General features: G+C 38.5%; 1 protein-coding gene across 4 annotated transcripts in view; it reads right to left on the bottom strand.

Annotated features, from left to right (window-relative positions):
• THADA (THADA armadillo repeat containing) overlaps window positions 1–23,657 on the bottom strand; it is a 297,259-nt gene that overhangs the window by 227,995 nt on the left and 45,607 nt on the right. For all 4 annotated transcript variants that reach the window (XM_059659977.1, XM_059659980.1, XM_059659979.1 and 1 more), the window contains exons 20-22: window positions 22,597–22,755; window positions 21,071–21,228; window positions 14,408–14,517 (exon numbers count right to left, since the gene is read on the bottom strand). In XM_059659977.1, the coding sequence (XP_059515960.1) occupies window positions 14,408–14,517; window positions 21,071–21,228; window positions 22,597–22,755 (427 nt within the window). The remainder of the gene's footprint in view (window positions 1–14,407; window positions 14,518–21,070; window positions 21,229–22,596; window positions 22,756–23,657) is intronic.

Below are 23,657 nucleotides of genomic sequence, written 5' to 3'. Positions count from 1 at the left end.
GAGGAGGCGCAGTGCGGAAGTAAAATACTAAGGTACAGAGGCGCACGCGGAGCGGGCTGGCGGCTGAAGGCGCGGTTGTCGTTTTCAATCAGGAAGGAGTCTCAGGCTCTGCGCTCCAGTTCCGGGCGAGTCTCTGGGGACCCAGGCTCATACAGGAGAAGCGGGACTGTCTGGCATCGGTCAGAACTCGAGGGCAGCTTTCTCTCGGAGGGGCTTACAGCAATTGCCGGGACACTGAGAAGTGGGGCCTCTGAGAGCAGCCATAACTGCTAGCCCTGCCCTGTTGATCCCGTGGGACCCGCCCCGCCCAAGCCCTACAGAAAGGCTTTAGCTGGATAGCCTAAGGCAGAGGCTAGATTAGCACGTCCCTAGAGATCCAGGAGCTGGTGTACCCAGAGGTCAGAGTGGGACCATCCAGTTTGCAGCTCCATGGAACCATAAAGGACACACTCAGGGGGCAGACTCAGTGAGCACCAAAGCCCCACTAAAGCAAGTCTTGCCCCGGAGGGGTGTCTCCAACACAGAAGTTCTCCCACTGCAGACACAGCTGATTCTCACAGCCAATTGGCCTGGAGGTCAATTCCTCCCAGTGATACCTACAACAATCAAGGCTTAACTACAACAAGACTGTGCACAAAGACCACAAGGGGGTGCACCAAAAGTGTCCTCCTCAGGTAATTGGGGAGTCTGAACCACTGGGCCCTAGAGGACACTTAGCACAGGAAACCACTTTATCAACACAGGGAAGCATAAAAAATGCGTAGACAAAGAAAAAGGACACAAATGACAGAAATGGAGGGAAGCAAACTACTGGATATAGAGTTCAAAACCAAACTTTTAAGGTTTTTCAAGAATTTTCTAGAAACTGCCGATAAACTTAATGAGACCTACAAGAAATCTAATGAGACCCTCGAGGTTGTGATAAAGGACCAACTAGAAATTAAGCATACACTGACTGAAATAAAGAATATTATACAGACTCCCATCAGCAGACTAGAATATCGCAAGAATCAAGTCAACGATTTGAAATACGAAGAAGCAAAAAACACCGAACCGGAAAAGCAAAATGAAAAAAGAATCCAAAAATACGAAGATAGTGTAAGGAGCCTCTGGGACAGCTTCAAGCGTACCAACATCAGAATTATAGGGGTGCCAGAAGAAGAGAGAGGGCAAGATATTGAAAACCTATTTGGAGAAATAATGACAGAAAACTTCCCCTACCTGGTGAAAGAAATAGACTTACAAGTCCAGGAAGCGCAGAGAACCCCAAACAAAAGGAATCCAAAGAGGACCACACCAAGACACATCATAATTAAAATGCCAAGAGCAAAAGACAAAGAGAGAACCTTAAAAGCAGCAAGAGAAAGACAGTCAGTTACCTACAAGGGAATACCCATACGACTGTCAGCTGATTTCTCAACAGAAACTTTGCAGGCCAGAAGGGAGTGGCAAGAAATATTCAAAGTGATGAATGCCAAGAATCTACAACCAAGATTACTTTATCCAGCAAAGCTATCATTCAGAATTGAAGGTCAGATAAAGAACTTCACAAATAAGAAAAAGCTAAAGGAGTTCATCATCACCAAACCAGTATTATATGAAATGCTGAAAGGTATCCTTTAAGAAGAGGAAGAAGAAGAAAAAGGTAAAGGTAATTTGTTCATACAAATTATGAACAACAAATACACATCTATCAACAAGTGAATCTGAAAATCAAGTGAATAATCTGATGAACAGAATGAACTGGTGATTATAATAGAATCAGGGGCATAGAAAGGGAGTGGACTGACTATTCTTGAGGGGGAAAGGAGTGAGGGAGATGCGGGAAGAGACTGGACAAAAATCATGCACCTATGGATGAGGACAGTGGGTGGGGAGTGAGGGAGGAGGGTGGGGTGGGAACTGGGTGGAGGCGAGCTATGGGGGGTAAAAAGAGGAACAAATGTAATAATCTGAACAATAAAGATTTAATTAATCAAAAAAAAATAACAGATAAAATGAATTCTAGAGAATAACTTAAAAGATAGTTTCCTGGAAAATGCACCCAAAATAGTACACAGAAAAACAAAAACACAAAATATATATGTGTGTGTATGTATGTGTGTGTAAGTCTGCCTCCCAGAGACCAACATGAAAAGAAATTCTAAAGGACATACTTTAGGAAAATTAAGTAAACCCAAAGCAATCTCAATGTGGTGTCTACCAGCCATCTCAAATTTAACATGCCCCAAACTAAACTCATCTTTCTCCAAAATCTATTCTACCCACAGTCTTCTCCATCCTAATCTATGAATAATACACCTTAGGCAAAAAATGTTGGAGTCCCACTTTCTCTCAAATACCGAATCTGTCAACATATCCTGTTATATCTTCAAATTATATCCAGATTTAGATCATTTTTTACTATCACCACCAATCTCCGAGCCATCACTATCTCTTTCTAGAATTACAATAATATTGTAACCTCCTAACTGGTCTTTCTGCTTTTACTATTCTCAACACAGAAGTCAAAATAATCCTTTTAAAAGGCCAGGTCATGACACTCCTCTGTTCACAAACCCAATGGCTCCCCATTTTACTCAGATGAAAGCCAAAGTCCTTACTATGTCTTATACTCTCTAGTCCTCATTGGCTTTCTTGTCTTACCTTCTACAACTCTTTCCCTTTCTTACTCTACCCCCGTCACAAATAGTTTACTTGCTGTTCCTTAAATAGCCTCAGTCCATGCCTCTCAACTTTTGCACCTGACTTTCACTCTGCCTAGAATGCTTTCTCCAGATAGACAACTGTTGATTAAAGTGTTCACTATACTTATGAATATGTTCAAATCTTTCCTACTGCTTTTTAAAATCCAGTTTAAAAAGTGGGAGGTGGAGGGAGAGAGAAAGGGAGGGACGGAAACAGAGAGGGAGAGAGAGAATTAGATAATTTGCCCAAGGTTATATAGCTAATAAGTGGCAGAGGGAGAATTAAAATGTAGATGGACACCAAAGTCCTTGCCTCATAAAAAGGCATTATTCCAAGGTGCCTGGCCTAGATGCTCAGTCACACATCAGGCTTAATCTGGTTCATGATACAAATACTATCAACTTTCCATGATTTCCGTCAGTAGATTTAACCCATTCATTTAGAAAATCAGCTCTATTAGGTACCTAGGAGTTGCTTGGCACTATACTCTGCTTTAGGAAGGGAGCAGTCTAAAAAAAATCTCAAATTATACATAATCCAGAAAGCATGTTTTTTTGGCTTTTGAATGTATTACTAGAATATTGTGTTTTTAAGAAAGAAAACACTTTCCTAATCATGTTTAGGTTACATTTCAGTTTGATTTCAATCCCTGAATATCTACCATCAGGATGGGTATTAAAGTAGATTTTATATAAACTGGGTGATCTGGATGGAAAGCTAGCTGAAGAATTCAGATATCCTAAAGAAAATCCATGCAGCAGATAACCTACTTGTAACTGAATGAGATGAACTGTGTCTCGTTCATTTTGGAGGTACTCCAACTCCCTTAGGCAACTGGAGACCTTACTTACTGTTAATAAACTGTTTTTCTTACATTAACTAAATGACTCACCACTGGCCTACAGAAATTATTTCACCTGCAAACAAAAAGCAACTAATATATATTAAACATGAAGTACATTTAAAGCCAAAATATGAAGCAAAATTCCCACAAAAATCACCGAGACTCAATTGCCAGGAAACTAGTTATATATAAATTCAATCTATCAATACCTTCATTTCCTAAATAATAATTAATTTACCAAGCTGTTATCACTAAAGGCTTTTAGCAAGCACAAGAAGAAAGAGAATCTTTTCCCTTTCCCATAAACAGACCTTCATTTTATCAGGTTTAAGAGCAACTCCAAATGAAAATTCATTCAAATAAATAAGTTATTTGGTCAAGAAAAATAAATATCAATAATAAAAACAAAGCTTTTTAACTATTGATTGATTGTTGATAAACTTTTACCTTACCAAGGTCCCTTATTTCTCCTGCCTTATTTTTCACTTGTTAATCATTAAAATAGTTATAAATAATGCAAGAGAGAGAGAGAGTTTGTTTTGGGACAAAACCAGAATATGTCCCAAATCTATATATATATATAAGAGCCAAGCGACTGAACAAATGGAACAACCAGAATGACTAGTCACTACGACATGCACTGCAGCCAGCCAACCGGCCCGATTGGGGGCGGGACTGGCAGCAAACCTCCGTGTGCCATCCTCCCAGCGGACCAGCACCAATCAACCCTGATCAGAGTGGGCCAGCTGGACCCCACCTGGGCATGAATTCGTGCACCACGCCTCTAGTCTTGACATAAAGTAAATGATGTGTTTACTCAAGCTGAGGATCATCAGTCATCACTATCTCTATTTGAACGAACACAGCTATAAACAATCCTATCTAATAAAAGAGAAACATGGTAATTAGCCGTACCTCCGCTACCCTTCCCATTGGCTAATTAGGGTGATATGCAAATTAACTGCCAGCCAAGATGGCGGCCAGCAGCCAGGCAGCTTGAAGTGAACATGAGGTTTGCTTGCCTCAGTGACGGAGGAAGCCAACGTTCCCCGCCTGCCTTGCCGGCCTCTGAGCTTGCAGTTTGAAACATTGTTACAAATATAGAATCTAAATAAACTGCAGAAACCTGCTTTCAGCCAGCTGGGATCTCAGAGCTGGAGTTGAAACAGTGTTTCGATTATAGAACCCAAACAAACCAGATACCTGCTTTCAGCAGCCAAGTCCTCAGAGCTGGAGCCAAGCCTCAGAGATAAAGCTGGCCCAGAATAAAAAGAAAAAAGAAAAAAAGGAGCGGTTGGGAGCTTCAGTCACCCGCCAGCCTAAAAACAGCCCTCAGCCCCTCACCCAGACTGGCCAGGCACCCCAGGGGGAACTCCCACCCTGAAGGGGGTGCGACCAGATGCAAACAGCCATCAGACCCTCACCCAGGCTGGCCAGGCACCCAAGCGGGACCCCCACCCTGATCCAGGACACCCTTCAGGGCAAACCAGCCGGCCCCCACCCATGCACCAGGCCTCTATCCTATAGAGTAAAAGGGTAATATGCCTCCCAGCACTGGGATCAGCAGAGCTGCGAGGCCTCCCAGCACCGGGATCAGCGTGACAGGGGGCAGCGCCCAAACCCCCTGATCGCCCTGCGGCTCTGTGTGTGACAGGGGGCGGGGCCACAACCTCCCTATCCGCCCTGCTCTGTTCATGACAGGGGAAGGCACCCCAACCCCCTGATCAGCCCTGCTCTGTGCCTGAGAGGGGGGAGCTCCCCAACCCCCGATCGCCCTGCGGCTCTGTGTGTGACAGGGTGCGGTGCCCCAACCCGCCCCCCCCCCCCCCCACGGGCCCTGCTCTGTGTGTGATGGGGTAGAGCCATAACCTCCCCATCGGCCCTGCCCTGAGTGTGAGAGTGGTGGCGCCCCAACCCCCTGATCGGCCCTGCTCTGTGGGTGATAGAGGGCGGCACCCCAACCGCCCCCCACGGGCCCTGCTCTGTGTGTGACGGGGTAGAGCCATAACCTCCCCATCGGCCCTCCCCTGAGTGTGACAGGGTGTGGCACCCCAACCCCCTGATCGACCCTGCTCTGTGCGTGACAGGGTATGGAGCCCTAACCCCCCTGATGGGCCCTGCTCTGTGAGTGACAGGGGGCAGTGCCCCAACCCCCTTATTGGCCCTGCCTTGAGTATGACAGGGATGGTGCCCCAACCCCCCAATCGGCCCTACCCTGAGCGTGACTGAGGGTGGCATCGCAACCTCCCGATCCGCCCTGCTCTGTGCATGACAGGGGGCGGCGCCCCAACTCCCCAATCGGCCCTGCTCTGAGCCCGACCAGGGGCTGCACCTAGGGATTGGGCCTGCCCTCTGCCACCCGGGAGCAGGCCTAAGCCAGCAGGTCATTATCTCCCGAGGGGTCCCAGACTGCGAGAGGGCACAGGCCGGGCTGAGGGACCCCCCTCTCCCCTCCGAGTGCACAAATTTTTGTGCTCCGGGCCTCTAGTACTTTATAAAATAATAAATTCTCAGCCTGGTTATTCAGAATAACACATTTAGAGTCCTAAAACACCGCATATCACATATCAAAGTAAATGATACACACGCAATCAAGGGGGAATAGTATTGGTCTGATATACAAACATAGATGTAAGATTTTTATTCCTTCATATGGATGAAAATAGAGGACACTGAAAAACATGTTATGTGACTGCAGACAAATCACTTGATTTCTCAGTGCCTAATAATGAAAATAAAAACTATTATTAAAATGCTTTGAAATTCAATGAGATATTATTACCTGGGTTACTATAACAAACAGAGAAAGCAATGACACTAAATTCTATAAGTACCCAAAGCTCTTCATGAGAATGTCCCCAAAACACCTCATCATGACCCCACACAAGCCTTAGCCCTTGTTCAGGTCTTCCTTCATATGATTCTCTTAGGTCTAGAGTTAAAGACCTTAGAAATTGTCTCGAGGGTCACAGCAACTCTCACCTACCATATCATTCTCTCAGTGGCCAAACAGGGTGCTTCTAACACTGCCTCTGGCACACAATAGAAGTTGGAGAAATATTTTGTTGAGTTATTAACAGCTAGTGTTGGTGCCAACTGCTGTGCATTCTCTGTGCCTTCAGTTAGGGCGATTGCAAAACCAAGTGTAAAAAAGGAAGGCTAGAACTTGAAGGCTTCGCAATGGTAAACTCACTGTGCCTATAAAAACACAATCGCCTAACCTAGAGTTGTGACTAGTCAATGAAGTTCTGTTTACACCCCAGCAAGGAAAACTTACTTTATACAGAAGTGATTTCAAAACTCCAGAGTTGCTGGTGTTTATGATAATGAAGGAATTCAGAGGTAAATATGAAAGCAGACAACTTTCTCCAGAACAATGCAAAAAACTCTAGTTGTTGGTTTTGGTTCCTGATCAAACAATCCAGGTGTCGGCAAGGAAAAGGGAAAGGTTACTGAGTAAGGCAAGACTTGGTTCTTTGTGCCAACTCTATGCAGTCACCAAGCACAGCCGTGGGGAATTCCAACCTTGCTTTTGTGAGTGCCTCTCCACTGAAAGAGCAGACATCCTCTTTGTCTGAAGGCTCCTTTGTTTTATTTCACTCCCATGTCAAATTAATACAAAATATGCAGTGTCTTCAGTCTCTGAGTACATCATAAAAACTGTAACTTTCTTACAAGGAATTCAAGGTTCTTCATAAACAACTCTCACTAAATGTTATTAATCCACAAAATACTCCTAAGAGATTAGTTTACCAGTTCTAAGGGAAGTTTACTAAAAAATGTATCCAACTTCCCTCAATCTTTCATACCCAAAATCCCCAGACTCCCCAAATCAAAAAAAACCCCAAAAACTAGAAAGCAGCATTGTATAATGAATGAGCAGAAGGCTAAGCTGAAAGTAGACTTGGAAAGCTGAACCCTTTACTTTATCAGAGGATACAGCAGGCCAGAGGGGATAAACGGCTCTCCTAGCGTCAAAAGAGTTGGTAGATGGAACTCAGGTCTAATTTATATCTCAATATTCTTTTCTCTATACTCCAAGGGAGATGTGGCTAAGAGTGGGGGTGGGAGGAATCAGACCACTCTGGTTTTCTTGTTCATCACAGACAAAAACTTATTTGCATATATGCATAGCCCATGGACACAGGCAATAGTGTGCTGAAGGTCTGGGAGGGGCGGGTTCGAGGTGGAGGGAATCAATGTGGCGCGGGAGGAACAGCAAAGGGGACATCTGGAATACTTTAAACAATAAAGATAAATTTTTAAAAAATAAACTTACTTTTTTTTTTAAGTAGAAATTTAAAATAACAGGGGGGCAGGGGTGCTGATAGAAAACAGGCAGAGGGTTTTGTTGAGGGTTTTTTTCCCCTCTTTGCTAAGTGCTATGACCTGAGTTACTAAAAGCAACAGGAATGAACAGGCCAGGCCAGGCTGGGATTTAGGCCTTTGTACTGTCTTGAGCAGATCACTAGAGCAAATTATTGTTCCATAAGCAGATTAGTCCGATTTCTATCCACAAAGCTATCTCACTCATAGTGGATAAGTATTCTTAAGATAAGCATAAAACCACAGACCAAAATCAAATTACATATTCTGTATACCCAACTAATTGGTCATTAGACTATTTTGTGCCAATAAATCAGGTTCCCTGACTACAAAGTGGTTTTCGAATGGCTTCATCCATTCACCTAAGTATGGTAACACAGAGCTACTTTTTGTTGAGTTCTGATTAGTTATATTACTATTGGTAATTGAGAAATGTTACCTCCATTTCCTAAAACTTGTTGGGTATATTATTTTTCCTTAGAGATTTTTCCAATCTCCAATTATTTCATAAGCTCAATTCTCTACTCCATTCATTCTTTAGTCAAGTATTATGTTTATTATTTAAAAGCCCAAGTTTATTATTTCACTTAAAATAAACAGTGACAGATGTGCAGGAAAGTTGTGTGCCTGTGCACACACATTTTAAAGAGAACCCTGAAGCATGGAGAAATTCTACACCTGGAAAATGATTTGCCCAAATGAGATCCAATGAGAAAGTTACATATCAACAAAAGCCATCTTTACCTCCCTCATATCGGGTACTGTTGAGGTTTACTACAGGCTAAAACATCAGGGGGGTATTTTGGAGCCTTGGCTACAGGCACAGGCAATAACGATGACCAAATCTAAATGGAATTACCAATCACCAGGCCATGGAAGGAAGAGCAAAATATGGTAGATTAAAAGAGGTGGTTAGGCCATGCCAGTGTGGTTCAGTGGTTGAGTATCCATCTATGAACCAGGAGGTCACAGTTCAATTCCCAGTCAGGGCACATGCCCGGGTTGCGGGCTCGATCCACAGAAAGGGGCATGCAGTCGGCAGCCAATCAATGATTCTCTCTCATCATTGATATTTCTACCTCTCTCTCCCTCTCCCTTCCTCTCTGAAATCAATTAAAAATATGTATATATTTTTTAAAAGTGGTTAGAAGAATGTACCAGATTATTGATTCTCTTAATATTTAATATAACCATGCCTTGAGATCAAGTAGAAAAAAATTAATATTAAAAATTCTGGGGCTTTACTAACAAAGCTGAGATAGAGGTCACTTATTAAAAATAAGATTCCTTTTTAATTGTGTCTAAATGACTTAGTATTACTATGAGAACTTTAAAAATGAGTATTTAAAGTTCCAGAAAGAAGGCAATATCTCACTCAATTATGGAGTGGGCTTAAAAACACAAATTCAGGAGTCACAAACCAAAAACACAAAGATTTAGAATTTAAATATTAAGACATTCCAGTTTTCTCCTAATCCTCTTCATCCACTATAGAAGGGAAAAATTTAAAGAATTTTCTCTCTATCTAAAGAATTAATATAGCTTCTCAGAGTGACTCATCATTTAGTTATTCTTTATTTAATTAATACTACAACAAAATTCATAGGACATTCAGGAATAAAAAGTGTCTTATTTAAACACATTTGCCAAAGGAGATGAGAAGAATAAAGGCTTAGACAAGATGGTATATTCTTTCATTTAGAGTTGAATGACTTTTTCCCCAAATCTTATACATTAAATTCTCCATTTATTTCTTACTCAATTGCATAACCTTTAGAGACTTGGTCTTTCATTCTCCAATAACGAAATTTTTTTCGTTATTACATTTCAATTGTTTGTCAGATGTTTTCTGTTGGATTTATTTGAATTGTAGTAGCTATAATTAACTGAGGAAAGTTTCAACACATATTTAAATTACCACTGTCCACCATAATGGTTGACAACCATGAGTCAGCACTAGCATTTTTATGACAAAAACCGCTAAATGTCAGCAGTTCATTTTTTCAAGCCAATAATGTGAAAATGATTGTAATTAGTGCAGTAAATATTTGTAGGTTAAACTACATTTCAATTAGTAGAGCAACTCATATATATGAAGAGTACGACAATATCACGTATTCACAAACCTCCCTATTAGATTTAGACTTGCAGTCAGTAATTTAGTCCCCTTAAAATTAAGCTTTTAATATATGGTTAGACAAATGAACACTAGATTCCCCAGCTTACCACCCCAGTTTAGGATTCTGTTCGTTTTCATTAAAAAAAAAACAACTTAAAATACTAAGGTCACAGAGAGAATAAACAAGCAAGTATGAATTTTGTCAGAAATTTGATTTTAGAGTTATGACTTTAATGCATTTAACCACTCCAATCAAATGTTTAGGCTGGTAATTATGTTTTTTAAAAGAGAATATGAATATTTTACCAAATGCTAAAGAGAAAGCACCATATAAGAAAATCAGATTCTAGAAAATTAAATGTATATATATATATATATATATATATATATATATATATATATATATAGTGTGTGTGTGTGTGTGTGCAAGTACTGCTTTCAAAAAAATTTCCAGAAAAAAGAAGTGCTTCCCATTCCTACTTATTTGTAGATGATTATTTAATAGTGAATAGTTAATTAGTTCAATAGTGAACTGTTTAACAGATTGTTTAGTAGTAAAGTCAGTTTACATTTGATGACTTTTTGAATAATCCAATTAAAACCAATTCAAACAATGTGGCTCATGTTTAACTCTTCAGTTATTTATCCATTAATCTCTTTAAGTGCTTCCTTCCTTAACACAGCTGGATTTCAAGAGGTGACCAGCAGTTGGCCTCCATCTCAGTGGATTTGCAATAAATGTTGCAAATGTTTTAAATGTTGTATGCCTAAATAACTTTTTCTTAAGAGCTTATAAAAAGCTTTCAAAGGATCCAAAAGAAACACATTTCCTTTAAAAAATAATAACCAAACAAAAGGAAGCCACACATACTGTAAAGATGTTCTCTGCAAAACATTCTGTTCAGCAGACCTGAACTGCCTCCAGAGGGATCAAGAGCCACTTGGTTTGGAAGCAACAGTTGAGAACTCACAACAGTTGGTTAAAATCCAGTATTGACAACCATGAGGAATGGCTGAGATACCAGGCCCTGGGCCTTGCCTAGTCTCCCCATTCCATATTTGGAATGCCTTCACCTGTACCATTCAACCAAAAAGTATACTTGCCCAAAAGTCTCTGTCCTTGGTCCTCTATTCCTTTCCTTATACACTCTCCCTATTAACTATGATGTTTATGGTGACAATTCCTAAATCTACATCTCTGTTTCTGTTACATAACCAAATTCCCTATCTCCAAGTTCTGACAAATATTTCCACAAGCATAAGCCATTATAATCTCATACTCAACACATACAAATTTATTCATTTTTATTAAACTAATTCTTTTTCAGTTTCCTTACCTTTGTTAATATCAAATCCACCTTTCTGGTCACCAAGAATTAAAGTACAGGAACAAGTGTGGACTGCCTGGGAAACTCCATCACTCACGTTCAGTGGTTCAAGTAGCAGTCTGCATTTACAAAGATGGCCACTACACTATCTCTAACCCCACGTGCATTTCTACAGTATGATCTTGCCATTTCACCATCAAATGGTGGAGTCTAATTCCTCTCCCCTTGAATTTGGACTGAACTTAAAACTCACTTATTACCAAAAGAATGTGACTGAAGCAATGCTGTCAGACTTCTGAGGCTAGGTCAGAATAGACCATGCAACTTCTGTCTGATTCTCTTGGCATACTCTCTCGGGGGGGGGGGGGGGGGGGGTATAAGCTGCCCTATGAGAATTTCAACTACCCTAAGACTGCCATGCTGAGAAGCCACATTTAGTCTCAACTAGGCCCAATTTTCTAACCCACCAATCTTCTTATCTTGTTTAAATGTGCTGATCTCACCTTCCAGGTTGGTATTCAGCTAACACACACCCGCACATATGGCAATGTTGGATGCTATGGCCAGAAATGTGAATAAAGCTGTCTTGGATGCTCCTGATCAGCTCATTTGCCAATTGAATGCCATCAACTGAACTCGGTAAATACCCTGAGAAGAATCACCCAGTTGAAACTCCTTAATTCCTGACATATCAAATCATCATGAAATATAAACCAATGTCCACAGCTCTCCTTCTAAGCAGTCAGTATCATATGGAGAGCTATGACTGTATGGGGCTGAAGGTTAACTGAGATGCCACTTCTTTACCTCCACTGCCAGAGCCACCATCACAGAGGAGCTCTCATCAGCTCAAAGCTAGATTGTTTCAACTGATTCCAGGTTCTCCTCACTACAATCTATCATTACAATCCATATAACTTAAGACTTCCAACAAAAAACTACTTTACACAGGAACACTACAACCATTTTACAATGCAAAAGGATCTTCATAAATATCTATTTTATTTGATCGATACAACGAAAGTTAGAGAGCCCTGGCTGATTTTCTCAGTGGTTAGAGCATCGGCTGAAGACTGAAGGGTAATGGGTTCAAGGGCACATATGGTTGCAGGTTCCCCAGCCCCTGTAGGGGTGTGCGCAAGAGGCAACCAATCAATGTGTGTCTCTCACGTAGGTATTTCTCTCTTTCGCTCTCTCTCCCCCCCTTATGTCTCCCCCTCCTTCCTCCCTTACATCTCTCTCTACTCCTTCCCTTCCACTCTCTAGAAATCAATGAAACAAATATCCTCGGGTAAGGATAAAAAAAAAATGTCAGAGAGATATGTTAATAGAGCAAATACTCTTCTCTTTACTATAGAGATGAAGCTTTCATACAATTTCATTGCCAATAAATGGAATGAATATAAACACAACTAAGAGCTTGTGTCATACATTACTGCTATTTCTCTATTCTACAATGCATCCCTTCTATTATCTGTTTCAGATTTAAAAATACTCAATATCTCTCTCCATCCCTATTATAGCACACCTACTTTCTAGATATCCATAATTTGGCTTCAATATATCCAGATGTACGATATTGCCTAGTAAACTCCACCACCATCACCATTAAATAAGATTGGCTTATTTATTCACCTAACAATATGCCATGCTGATTGTAGCTTCTGAACATTTGCCCACAAAGTTTCTTCCTTTCTCCTCCTATCTACTTAATCCTTACTCATCCATTAGCACAAATCCCACCTCTTCCATTAAGCCCTAGCAGCCTATCCCCGTTACTTTCTCTCTCTGATATTCCTACAGAATTTGTAAATTTCACACCAGGATTGATAATTATATTAGATTGTTTATCTTGGTCTCACTTTCGAGGTTGGTATTCAGCTAACACACACCCGTACATACAGCGATGTTGGATGCTTATACCAATGTCTGTTCTGAGCAGTCAGTGCCCAAAAAATACTATTTGTTAAGTATTTTGAATTTCATCCTGCTTGTTTCACAAATTAAACCATAAGCTCTTTGAGAAAAGGAACCTTGTCTTACAAAGAAGTATTATATCCTCGAAACCATGCACAGTACTAGGCATACAACTAGTGTTCAATATATACTTATTAATTGACTTTAAGAGAGGAAAGTATGTTGTGTTGTGAGAAAAAAAAAATATTCCTAAGTCATGTCTACAGTGGAAAGAATAAGTTGAAAAGGTAATAAAATATTTTCAAGATCAGTAGTTTAAAGTCGGGAACATATTTTAGCATATCATTTAAAGATATTCTGTGCAGCCCATAACTGCCAAAATGTTTTATAAATGTTTTTACCAGGAGTGTGAAAAAAAAATGTGCCAAAAATATTCAAGGATAATCTAACAGCCCAAAATAAAATGTTTGCTGAGGGTACAAGGCTGGCAGAACTCTTCTTCATTTCAAAACGTTTCCAGGCAATGGAAATGTTTTCCTGGAAAATACTACCTCTTATTTAGAGAACACTTGCATGAACACTTAGTCATTAAGTAATTAACTTAAGGTTTCCTCAGACGCTATTTGGAGGAAATCTAGTATATGAATGAATGAAATTATCAGCACCTACAATGTAAAAAAATATAATAATTTAAAAAATTGACTAAAGATATGAAATCTACCTAAATATTATTCCAAGTAAGAGGGAAAAATCTTTTATACTTTTTGGTCTATTACTGTTCTTTTAAAATTTTCCTATAAGATAAAACTACCAAAAAACAAACACCCATAAAATCCTTTCTGTCTGTAATACACAAAAATCCAAAGACCTGGAGGGCTTATTTTATTCCACATACCAAGCAGTTTTCAGACAGACAAAACAGTCATTTCATTTAAAGAAAAGAAATGGTAACTTCAAAGCTATATTTAGCAAAATCTTTGAATTTGCTTCAAATCACTTTTCAATGAGAAAACCCAGTGTGAACATTTCACTAAATCGTCTGCAGTAAACCATACAATGAAACCTAAGAAAACAATTTCTTCCAAGAGTTTAAACATCAAAAGCCACAACTACATGCTACTTCAAGCACATGGTTGGGATATCTAGTCTTTTTAAAATGTACACAAAAGGATTGGTTTGCGTTACCTGTTTAGTATTTCAGTGAGTTTCACAAAGCCCGTGTAAGCCAATTCAAATGCTCCTCTGTGCCTGGACTGTAAAAGGTGTTGTTTAAAGTGCTCTCCTATTTCTTTTACCTTTTAAACAAAATTTAAAAAGAAATAAATGTTCAGTTTATGCTTACATTTACAGTTTTATGTAATATCATTTAGAACTTAGAGCTAGATAACTCTACTGTGTGACAGGTAGTATTTTAAGCATTTTTGTATCATTTAATCTTCATAATAATCCATGAAGTAAGCACTATTACCTCTATTTTACAATGGAGAAAATGAGGCCCAGAAAGGCTGAGTAACTTATTCAAGGTCACACAGCCTGGAAGTGTAGATCCAGTATATAAACCTCGGCAGTCTGGCTCCAGAGTTGGCAATCTTGGAATGCTATATTAGAACTGCCTCCCTATGCCAGCCTCACAAATCTCACAGTGTTCTTTGTTAGCACATATTACTCAACACCAACAGCCAATCACACAAGGTGACAATCCTCACACACCTACTGTGGTTAGAATACACATAATGAAATTTACCATTTTAACCATCTTTAAGGATTCAGTTCAGTGGCATTCAGTATATTCACATTGTTGTGCAATCATCACCACCATCCATCTACAGAACATTTTCATCATCCCAAAATGAAACTCCAACCCATTAAACAACTTCCAATAAATACCTTTTAGAGACACACAAATGTGAATGGCAAGATTTAGTGCAAAGGACTGAAAATTGACAGGCATTAACTTTGAGTCAGGACCATGGAATTTTCCGAAAGGCTACCCACAGCTTTCCTATATGTTGCCCTTCTGCATGCAAGGTTAGACAAATAACAATTACGACCATTTATTTTAAAGAAGACATGACGAACAATTAGTTGTTGATGAGGTTTTGTACCAAGTTAACTGTTAAACTGGTTGGGTTGGCTGTATTTTTATTAACATTTGGTGGGTACTGGCTTCAGAAAATCCAGATTTTAAATAAAACTTCAGCACCCTGCCAAATGCTTAGCAGATTACTGCAAGGGGAGATAGGGCAGAACAAACCAAGATGTCTGTCCTCACAGTGCTTCAGTTCAGAGGAAACCAATATGCTGGGGGTGTCCCCTAGAAGCTCATTTCATTCCATGTCATTAGAAATGAAAGATCCTTCTGACCTGGAATAGATTATTAGAAGAAGCTTCATATCCGGACATCAAATAGGACATACTTGAGTGGACCACAAAGGAAGAGGATAACTAACATGGAAAGAAGCTGGGTGGCTAGACTGAATGAATAAACACTTACTAAGTACCTGCTCCCAGCCAGACACTTGACTGGGTCTTTTCACATGACTGAATACAGAATAATATGACAGGGTTAGCAAACCTGGCTGAATGGCCTCGAAGTTTTATGCCATAAAACAGTGAAAGGTAAGGATGCTCCCCATTACAAAGTGCAGAAGGCAGTGTGGCCTAAGAACAGCTGGCCATGCTGTTCTTCCACACCCTTCCACTGGATAATGAGACTACAGGGAACACAGCTGGTGCAAATGACTTAAAAATTAATGACAACAGTCAGAACAAGAAACAGAATATTTAATTTTAAAAATGAAAAAAATCTTCTGAAAACTTTCTATTAGATGCCACTAAGGTCTTACTTACAATTCAAAAAAAGCTTTCTTTTAACGTAGATGATGTCTACACAAAATATTTTAATAAATAACATAGCTCTCAAGATTTTTGAAAGGGAATTAAGGTAAAAATACAAAAAAAAGGCCCTGCTTTCTAGTCTTAAAATTAAGTTCTAGTCATTGTCTTTTTAAGTTTAGCAGCTCCTGCTTTCTAACTTTTCATAAAGCCTACTTCTCCAGGCATGTTAATATGCTTTATGGATTTACAGGGTGTGAAATTCCACAGGGAAGTACTGCTGCATGTCACGATTCTAGGCATCTACAATTCACCAGCGGTCTACTTAGGGGAACTAACTGCTCATCTAGACATAAAACCCACAAAGGACAAATGTAAATATATTTTTTATTTGTCATTTACATATGCCAGTAGAGAGAAATACAGAAGATCAAGGCTAATTCCACTCATTATAAATTAGATAAACCCAAGAGGATTTAAACACATGTGGAACATTTTACGAAAACACTGTACAGTGCTTAAGACTCAAGACTCTGAAGCCAAAAGGGCTGAGTTCAGGGTCCCTACTTGGCCTCCTTACTAAGGCAACAAATTAAGTAACAGTTCCCTGGTCTGTGAAACAGGGATAACACTAGAACCTACTTCACAGGATTATTCTGAGAGAAAAAGAAGATTATACATATAACACTTAGCAAAGGACCTGGCACAGAATAGCAAACAATAAATGACCATTTTTGTTTTTGTTTTGTATCATCAAAGTGTAATGCTTAATTCTAAACCTTAATTTAAAGTCTGACTTTAAGCCCTAGCTGTTTTGGAGTAGTGGATAGAGCATCAGCCTGCGGACTGAAAGGTGCCGGGTTTGATTACGGTCAAGGGCATGTACCTCAGTCGCAGGTTCCCCCCACCCCCGACCCAGGCCCTAGTTGGGGCGAGTGCAGGAAGCAACCAATCACTTTGCTTTCCTCTCTCTTCCACTTTCTCTAAAAATCAATGGAAAAATATCCTCAAGTGAGGATTAATAAAAAATAAATAAATAAATAAATAAATAAATAAAGTCTGACATTGAGTCACAGTCAATTCTTATAACCTTAGAAATATCACTAGGAGTTTCTAATTCCACATTACAGTTTATAAAAGTTTACACTATAGTAAGATAATTAATGTCTTAAATGGTACATTTTTCTACTATAGTGATTTCTTACTAATATTTGGGATTTCTTCAATGCCTAAACATTGTTATCTTACATAATAACAACACAGATAATAGTTTTCTGTTATTAAAACATCTTACTAGAATGTTTGTTCTTTGATTTATAGCAAATTCTTAACTATGTGCCATTTTAACAATCGTCCTTTAGGCTGACTTTCTTCAATCCCCTATTATATTTCTAAGCTCCTGAGGTCAGAGAACCACATGTTACATTTCTTTATGTTCCCACAGTACCCTTGTAGTAAGACAGTCAATAAAGAGGTGACTAAATGCTGTGCATAACTTCATTTCACAGCTTAAAAATGTGAACCTGCATTCAGTACAATTGAAGGGATACTTTTTCACAATTCCTTTAAAAAAAAAAAAAAAAAAAAACCTGCGCAAAGAAAATACAAAAGGCAATTTCTTAAGGCTTATGAATGCTAATAAACATTTCCCATTTTGAGGTCCACTACAGAAAACCTAAAACAGTAACAAAAGACCTGAGGGAATGCATAAACCCACTTAGCCATGTACATCATGAAAATTACAACAGAATCTAAAATAGGGGTTTAAAAAAGACCTAATTTCTAATAGTTGATCATTATTTCTATTTATGTGATTTCTGTGGTAATCATTACTACCAAGGGGAAAGCAGCCAGAGAAATCTATCCAAAAGCTTCTTTTTAGGAATATTAGGGGAAATATATATGAATCGATACTCTAGATAGAGGAAGTTGTTTAAAAAAAAATTAGTAGGAACTGGGTATCTGATATCCCCTGGAAAGAGGACCAACAAAACGTATCAAGCAAAAACTCCCCATCAGCAAAACATCCAGCTTGAAACCTAGACACACAGTCAGGAAGCTGCGAGATAAGGTTGCGCGTAGTGCTCGCTCTTGAAGGGTCTCAGCTTACATCCCTCAAAGCTGGTTTTATCTCTGCCTCTTGTACAGGGACATTATGAAAGAACCTTTCATTATGTGATTACCTCTCAGGAGGGAAGTCAGACTGCCTCTGAATGAGCACATTTTCCTCTTGGTGAAGCTGCAGAGGACACACTGCTTCCCAAGTGACTTAGGCAAATGAATCATTTGCTAAAAAGTTCAGTAGCAAGCTGCCTTACTATCCTGTTGCTTGCAAAAATTTGGTTGGGTATGGGAAATGGGAAAATTAAATCTAAAGAAAAATTAAATGAGCAGGTCAGAACAAAAGCAGCACTGTGCCGTGTCAGAACACAGGCTGGAAAGGAGAAGAATTGGGTTCCTGTCCCAGAGCTGCCACAAACCAGCTTTGTGATCTTAGGCAAACCAGGTAGCATCCAAGGGCTTCAGTTTCCCCTTGTACAAGGGAGCTGGATAATATCATCTCTGTGACCCTTCCAGCTCTAATAGTTTGTGAACATAGCACTGAATATTCAGAATTATAAATGAGCTCCAGTTCTTGGATGGCAACAAAAATCTCCACATTGTAATCTCACTACCTGCTGGCCTATCATAAACCACACACACACACACACACACACACGTGGTATTTAAGTGGTCCCCCCTCTAACAAAGGGCCATAAAGATGGCCATAAAGGAACAGTGCTATAAAGGAAATCCTACATTCAAGGCATCAAATTACCACAGAATTACCCTAGTTTTTCAAGAGTGAAGGGTGAGTAGAGAGTAGAGAAGCATAAGGGTGAACATCGGTATTTTAGGATGTAGGGAACTGCCTCCTTCATCCACTGAGAGAAAAGCAGATCACAGTTATTAGTGGTCTCGGGAATAAGAAATCCAAATTCTACATTCTCCCCCACAAAGGGTAGCATTCTGCCTACAAGCCACTTCACTGCCTCTGCTCTGCGTGTCTGTTCTGGTCACCCTCAGCTACGGTATTGACTTTTAAATTCTTAGTTTTGGCACTAGGTGCACAGAAGATCTAGTGTTGCCAGGGCAACTATGCCCTTGAAGGAAGGTGGACCTTAGGCATGGCCCAGCTGCTCCAATGTAAATTACATTCTTCTCAGTCATTTATATTTTTAAATTCGTAAGCATTTTAAGTACATGGGAGTATTTTTAATTTAAAGAAATTTCATAGAACAAATTTTATGTTTAAAAGTGAGACTCCTTCAGTAATATGAATAAAACTAATTTTTTGAAGACTTCGGGTTTTCATTGACTAAATATGCTCCTACACTGAGGCATTTCTTTCAAGTCAGCATGACCAAGAATAAAGTTTTCCAAGAAGGCAGGGTTTCAATGCCAGAATAGTGCTATCGGGGACATTCTTGATCATTCATCCAGTTGTTAATTCTTCTCAAACCTATATAAGTGAGGTCACCACATAAACAGCGACATAGGAAAATGACTAAACCTCATTAGACTAGAAACTAATATTTTACCGAAAAACAGGATGCAATTTTTTTTTCAAGAAAACAGTCATTAGAAGAGTTCTTTGGTTCGTAAGAGCCTCTTTGTTATTGTTGCTGCTGTTCTTCTACACACATCTCTTTTATTGTATATTAACCCCCAATATTAACATGGTTATCCCACGTAAATTAAATTCATAAGATTTGGGTGGTACACAAAAGATGGCAAGGCAAAATAATTTTCAAAGGAAGCTTTCAGGTCTTTCTCAGTTACAGTAAAAGCAAAATATGTTTCCCTTGTTGTTGTTTTTTTATAAACACTATCCAACAAACCCAAAATACTAGATGTTTTAACTTGTCCTTGAAAAGTTGAGACTCTAGCATATGTTTACTGTTTAGTGAGATGGTGACCATCAGTGAGGTAATCATTAATCATAGCTGGATTCCTCGGCAAATACGTTGGCATTGGCACTATAGCCAATCACCAGCAATGACTGCAAGTACTCTAAGACACTAACACCTATTTGACTTGGAAGAGAATAAGGAACATAATGATGCTGGCAGTGTACTGCTTCCTCTGCCATTCTCCATCTCAGGGCCTTGCAACATCATCACAAGCCCAGCCGCTAACCAGATGCGAGCACATGAGCCTAAGAGAGTGTGAGAATAAAAATATTAGCAGTATTTCCACGGAACTAGTCAAATGGTTATTATAGAAATAATCAGCATTAGCATAGTACAATGTTTGTTTTGTTCTCAAATGTTGTAACACCCTAAGGGAAAAATTATCTTTATTTGAAAAAGGTTAAAAATGAAAGTACATGTTGCATATCTTTGCTAGAAAATGGTGGGAAACGGATTTGTTAAAACCACATGGAGAGGAAGAGGGAATCAATTAAAAATCAGAAATCTAATAAATCTAAAATATTTCCAAATGAAATGCTATGGTAAGCTAATTTCTTGTAAACACTGCACTCAAGTCATTTGAACAGTCCCAGATGGTGAACTAACTTTGTGGTCTTAAAATAAAAGTCAGCCAACAAGCCCAAGTGACTACAAACGTATTATCAATGGAGTGGGAGACAAGAAATCCATAATCAACCAATGTATTGCTATTTTTCCTTTGCAAAATTTAAGAGGTTTGTAGAGTTTTACTAAATAATTTCATTTAAATTTTTATGTGTTAATTAAAATTAAAATGATAATATTGAAGCTAAAAGTGAGGTAAAATCTATAGTTATTTATAGAACTTAGAAAAATAAAAATGTTTGTAAAAATTACATAGTTTTGAAATGTATCACAAGGTCTAATTCTTAAACTACCACAAACTTTCGTCAGTTGATATCTGTATGACTTTATTCAAGAAATAGTCATAATTCCTTTTTTTAAGTTGAGTTATAAATAAAAATTTGTGATCTGTGCTTTGACCAGAAATTATACCAGGTGAAATAAACATCTACCCCACCTGCTCCACCGTCAGTAATCCATCAGAAGATTCTGGCACGGATTGCATGGGTAGAAGCTGGCACAGTGTGCCTAGAAGTAAAGCAACTTCCTTCATACTTCTCCAACAGCATACCAGCACCATCTGAGCAGTTACATCACATGTTTTTTCTTCTTTACCTAAAAAAAAAAAATCTATTGCAACACTTGATTGCTCATATCCAGGTTTCTTAGAACAAACTTATTCATAATTCCCCAAGAATAATCTGCTTAAACAAACCAATTTGTCATAAATTATATTTACTCAGGAGAAAATAACTAACATTTGTTGAGCATGTCCTATGAGTAGGGATTGTGTTACGTATTTTTTTAATATGCCATTTTCAAAATAAATTAAAAAATACAATACAATATTGTTTCAAAACTTAAGTATAACCTTGGAAATTCATGAAGTAAGTTCTGTCACTCAGTCATCTATAAAATATGACTATAACAATTATAGTTCATTACTTATTTTGGTGAGGGTGGCTGTTATATCAGTAAAAGAGTGGGATAGGGCCATTTAAATTGAAGGAAAATACAAATTCACTTTCAAAATATATTTAAATTCCATGGCAAATAAGCTATAATTATCCTTGCTCTCTTTTCCTAGTTTTAGAAATATTTTAGTACTCACATTAAAAAAAGTCAAAGACAAATTATTAAATTTAAAAGGTAAATAAACAAACAATATTTACAATGTTATCCCATTTGTGTTTTTAAAAGCCCACTAAACTAAGAAGATAAATGTACACATACATAAATACATAGAACATGTCTAAAAGGATATGTACTCAAAGGGAAGAAGTGGGATTAGGGATGAAGGAGGACTTTAATTTGTTTTTAAATCATATTTACCTCTGTATTGTTTGAAATTAATATAATAAGCCAATATTTATGTTATTTTGTGTAATGAAGAAAAAATACAGAAATTTTTATAAGACAATAGCCCCATCTAGTGGAGAATGCAGAAATGTGTAATAAATCGCTAAGATGATATTGCTTCTGATTTTTTGTAGCACTATAGAAAATTATAAAATAACAACTTATGAGGAAATAAGCAGTAAGAACTATAATTCTGGAAGCTTGGTACAACAGAGCAGCTCACATTTCATTGAATAATAAGGTTTGTTTCCTTTAAAAGGCTGCTTGACTATAAGGACTCACAACAGACAAGAAACCATAGTGGAAGAAGCCGATTGCTGCCCAAACCCAAATTCCCAGTGCTTCCCTGCTCTTACATCACCTGGCTGTCAGGACAGGTTTTAGCCTCAAAGGCGCTCTGTTGTAGCAACTTATATACTGCTCTAAGGCACACCGTTTTCTGGTAAAAGTTTTATAAACTCATTCCCCAAATAAATCATTTGTAAGCTAAAAAAAAAAAGACTTCATTTTCTAAAATGCTCTGTACATATTTGCAGTCTGATTTACTATATAAAAAGAGAATTTTGTACGTTTTTTTCTTTGAAACTTAAACACTGATTACAATACTGATTTTATATAAGCTACCTTTGATTTCTGCAGAAGTATCAATATTTGGTACATTGGCATTCAAGTCCTCCAAATCAAAGCTATCATGTTCTTTCAATATTTTGGCTTGATTGAAATAATCATTAGTATCTCGTGGCTGAATCTCATTCAGAATCATCTGTAAGCGGCTTGCTGACTCTGAGGGAGAGAGATGACAGTACATAAAACCCCAGTTCAACACCACATGCTGATTTTCCTTGGAAGTATTTGCCCTAAAAAATATTGTAATTTTAAATACTTGATAATGAGCTCTATTTGAAGGGACTCACAGGATGGATTATGTGAAATTTATTTATATAAGGTCTCAATGACACCAAGTGTACTTTTAATATGTTGGGGTTTTTTATTGATTTCAGAAAGAGGAAGGGAGAGGGTGAGAAATAGAGGCAACAACGATGAGAGAGAATCATCAATTGGCTGCCTCCTGCACACCCTCTACTGGGGATTGAGCCCACAACCAGAGTATGTGCTCTGACCAAGGATCGAACCATGACCTCCTGGTTCATAGGTCAAGGCTCAACCACTGAACCACACTGGCCGGGCCTCAGTGTACTTTTAAAATATGGCAAATATAGTAAATAGGTTGAGAAAGTGCACACATACACACAAAACAAAAACACACAACAGAAACTGTCCATAGGACAAAGGCTGCCATTCCATTCACATCGCTTTTCTTAGTATTGTCTAAGAATCTCAATATGGTGCTCAATCATGTGAAAGAAAAGCAATAAACTTTTATAGATTTTATTCTTTTTTTTGCCTGCATTACATTTATTTGTTCTTTAATCATTACTTAGACAAAATTTTGCCTTTGCAAATATATTGTAATAGATAACTTTGTAACGTTTTATTTATTTCTGACTAGAAAATATTTCTAGAAGAGAAATTACATTGTAAAAAGGTAAGCATATTTTTTTAATCCTCACCTGAGGATATTTTTCCATTGATTTTTAGAAAGAGTAGAAGAGAAAGGGAGAGACACACAAAGAGAAAAACATCGATGTGAGAGAGACATATGGACTGATTGCCTCCGCATGCGC

This window comes from Myotis daubentonii, chromosome 12, assembly GCF_963259705.1.
Source record: "Myotis daubentonii chromosome 12, mMyoDau2.1, whole genome shotgun sequence".
In the NCBI taxonomy this organism is placed as follows: Eukaryota; Metazoa; Chordata; class Mammalia; order Chiroptera; family Vespertilionidae; genus Myotis; species Myotis daubentonii.
The sequence above is the reverse complement of the archived record's forward strand: the minus strand, read 5'-3'. Positions and strand labels throughout refer to the sequence as shown.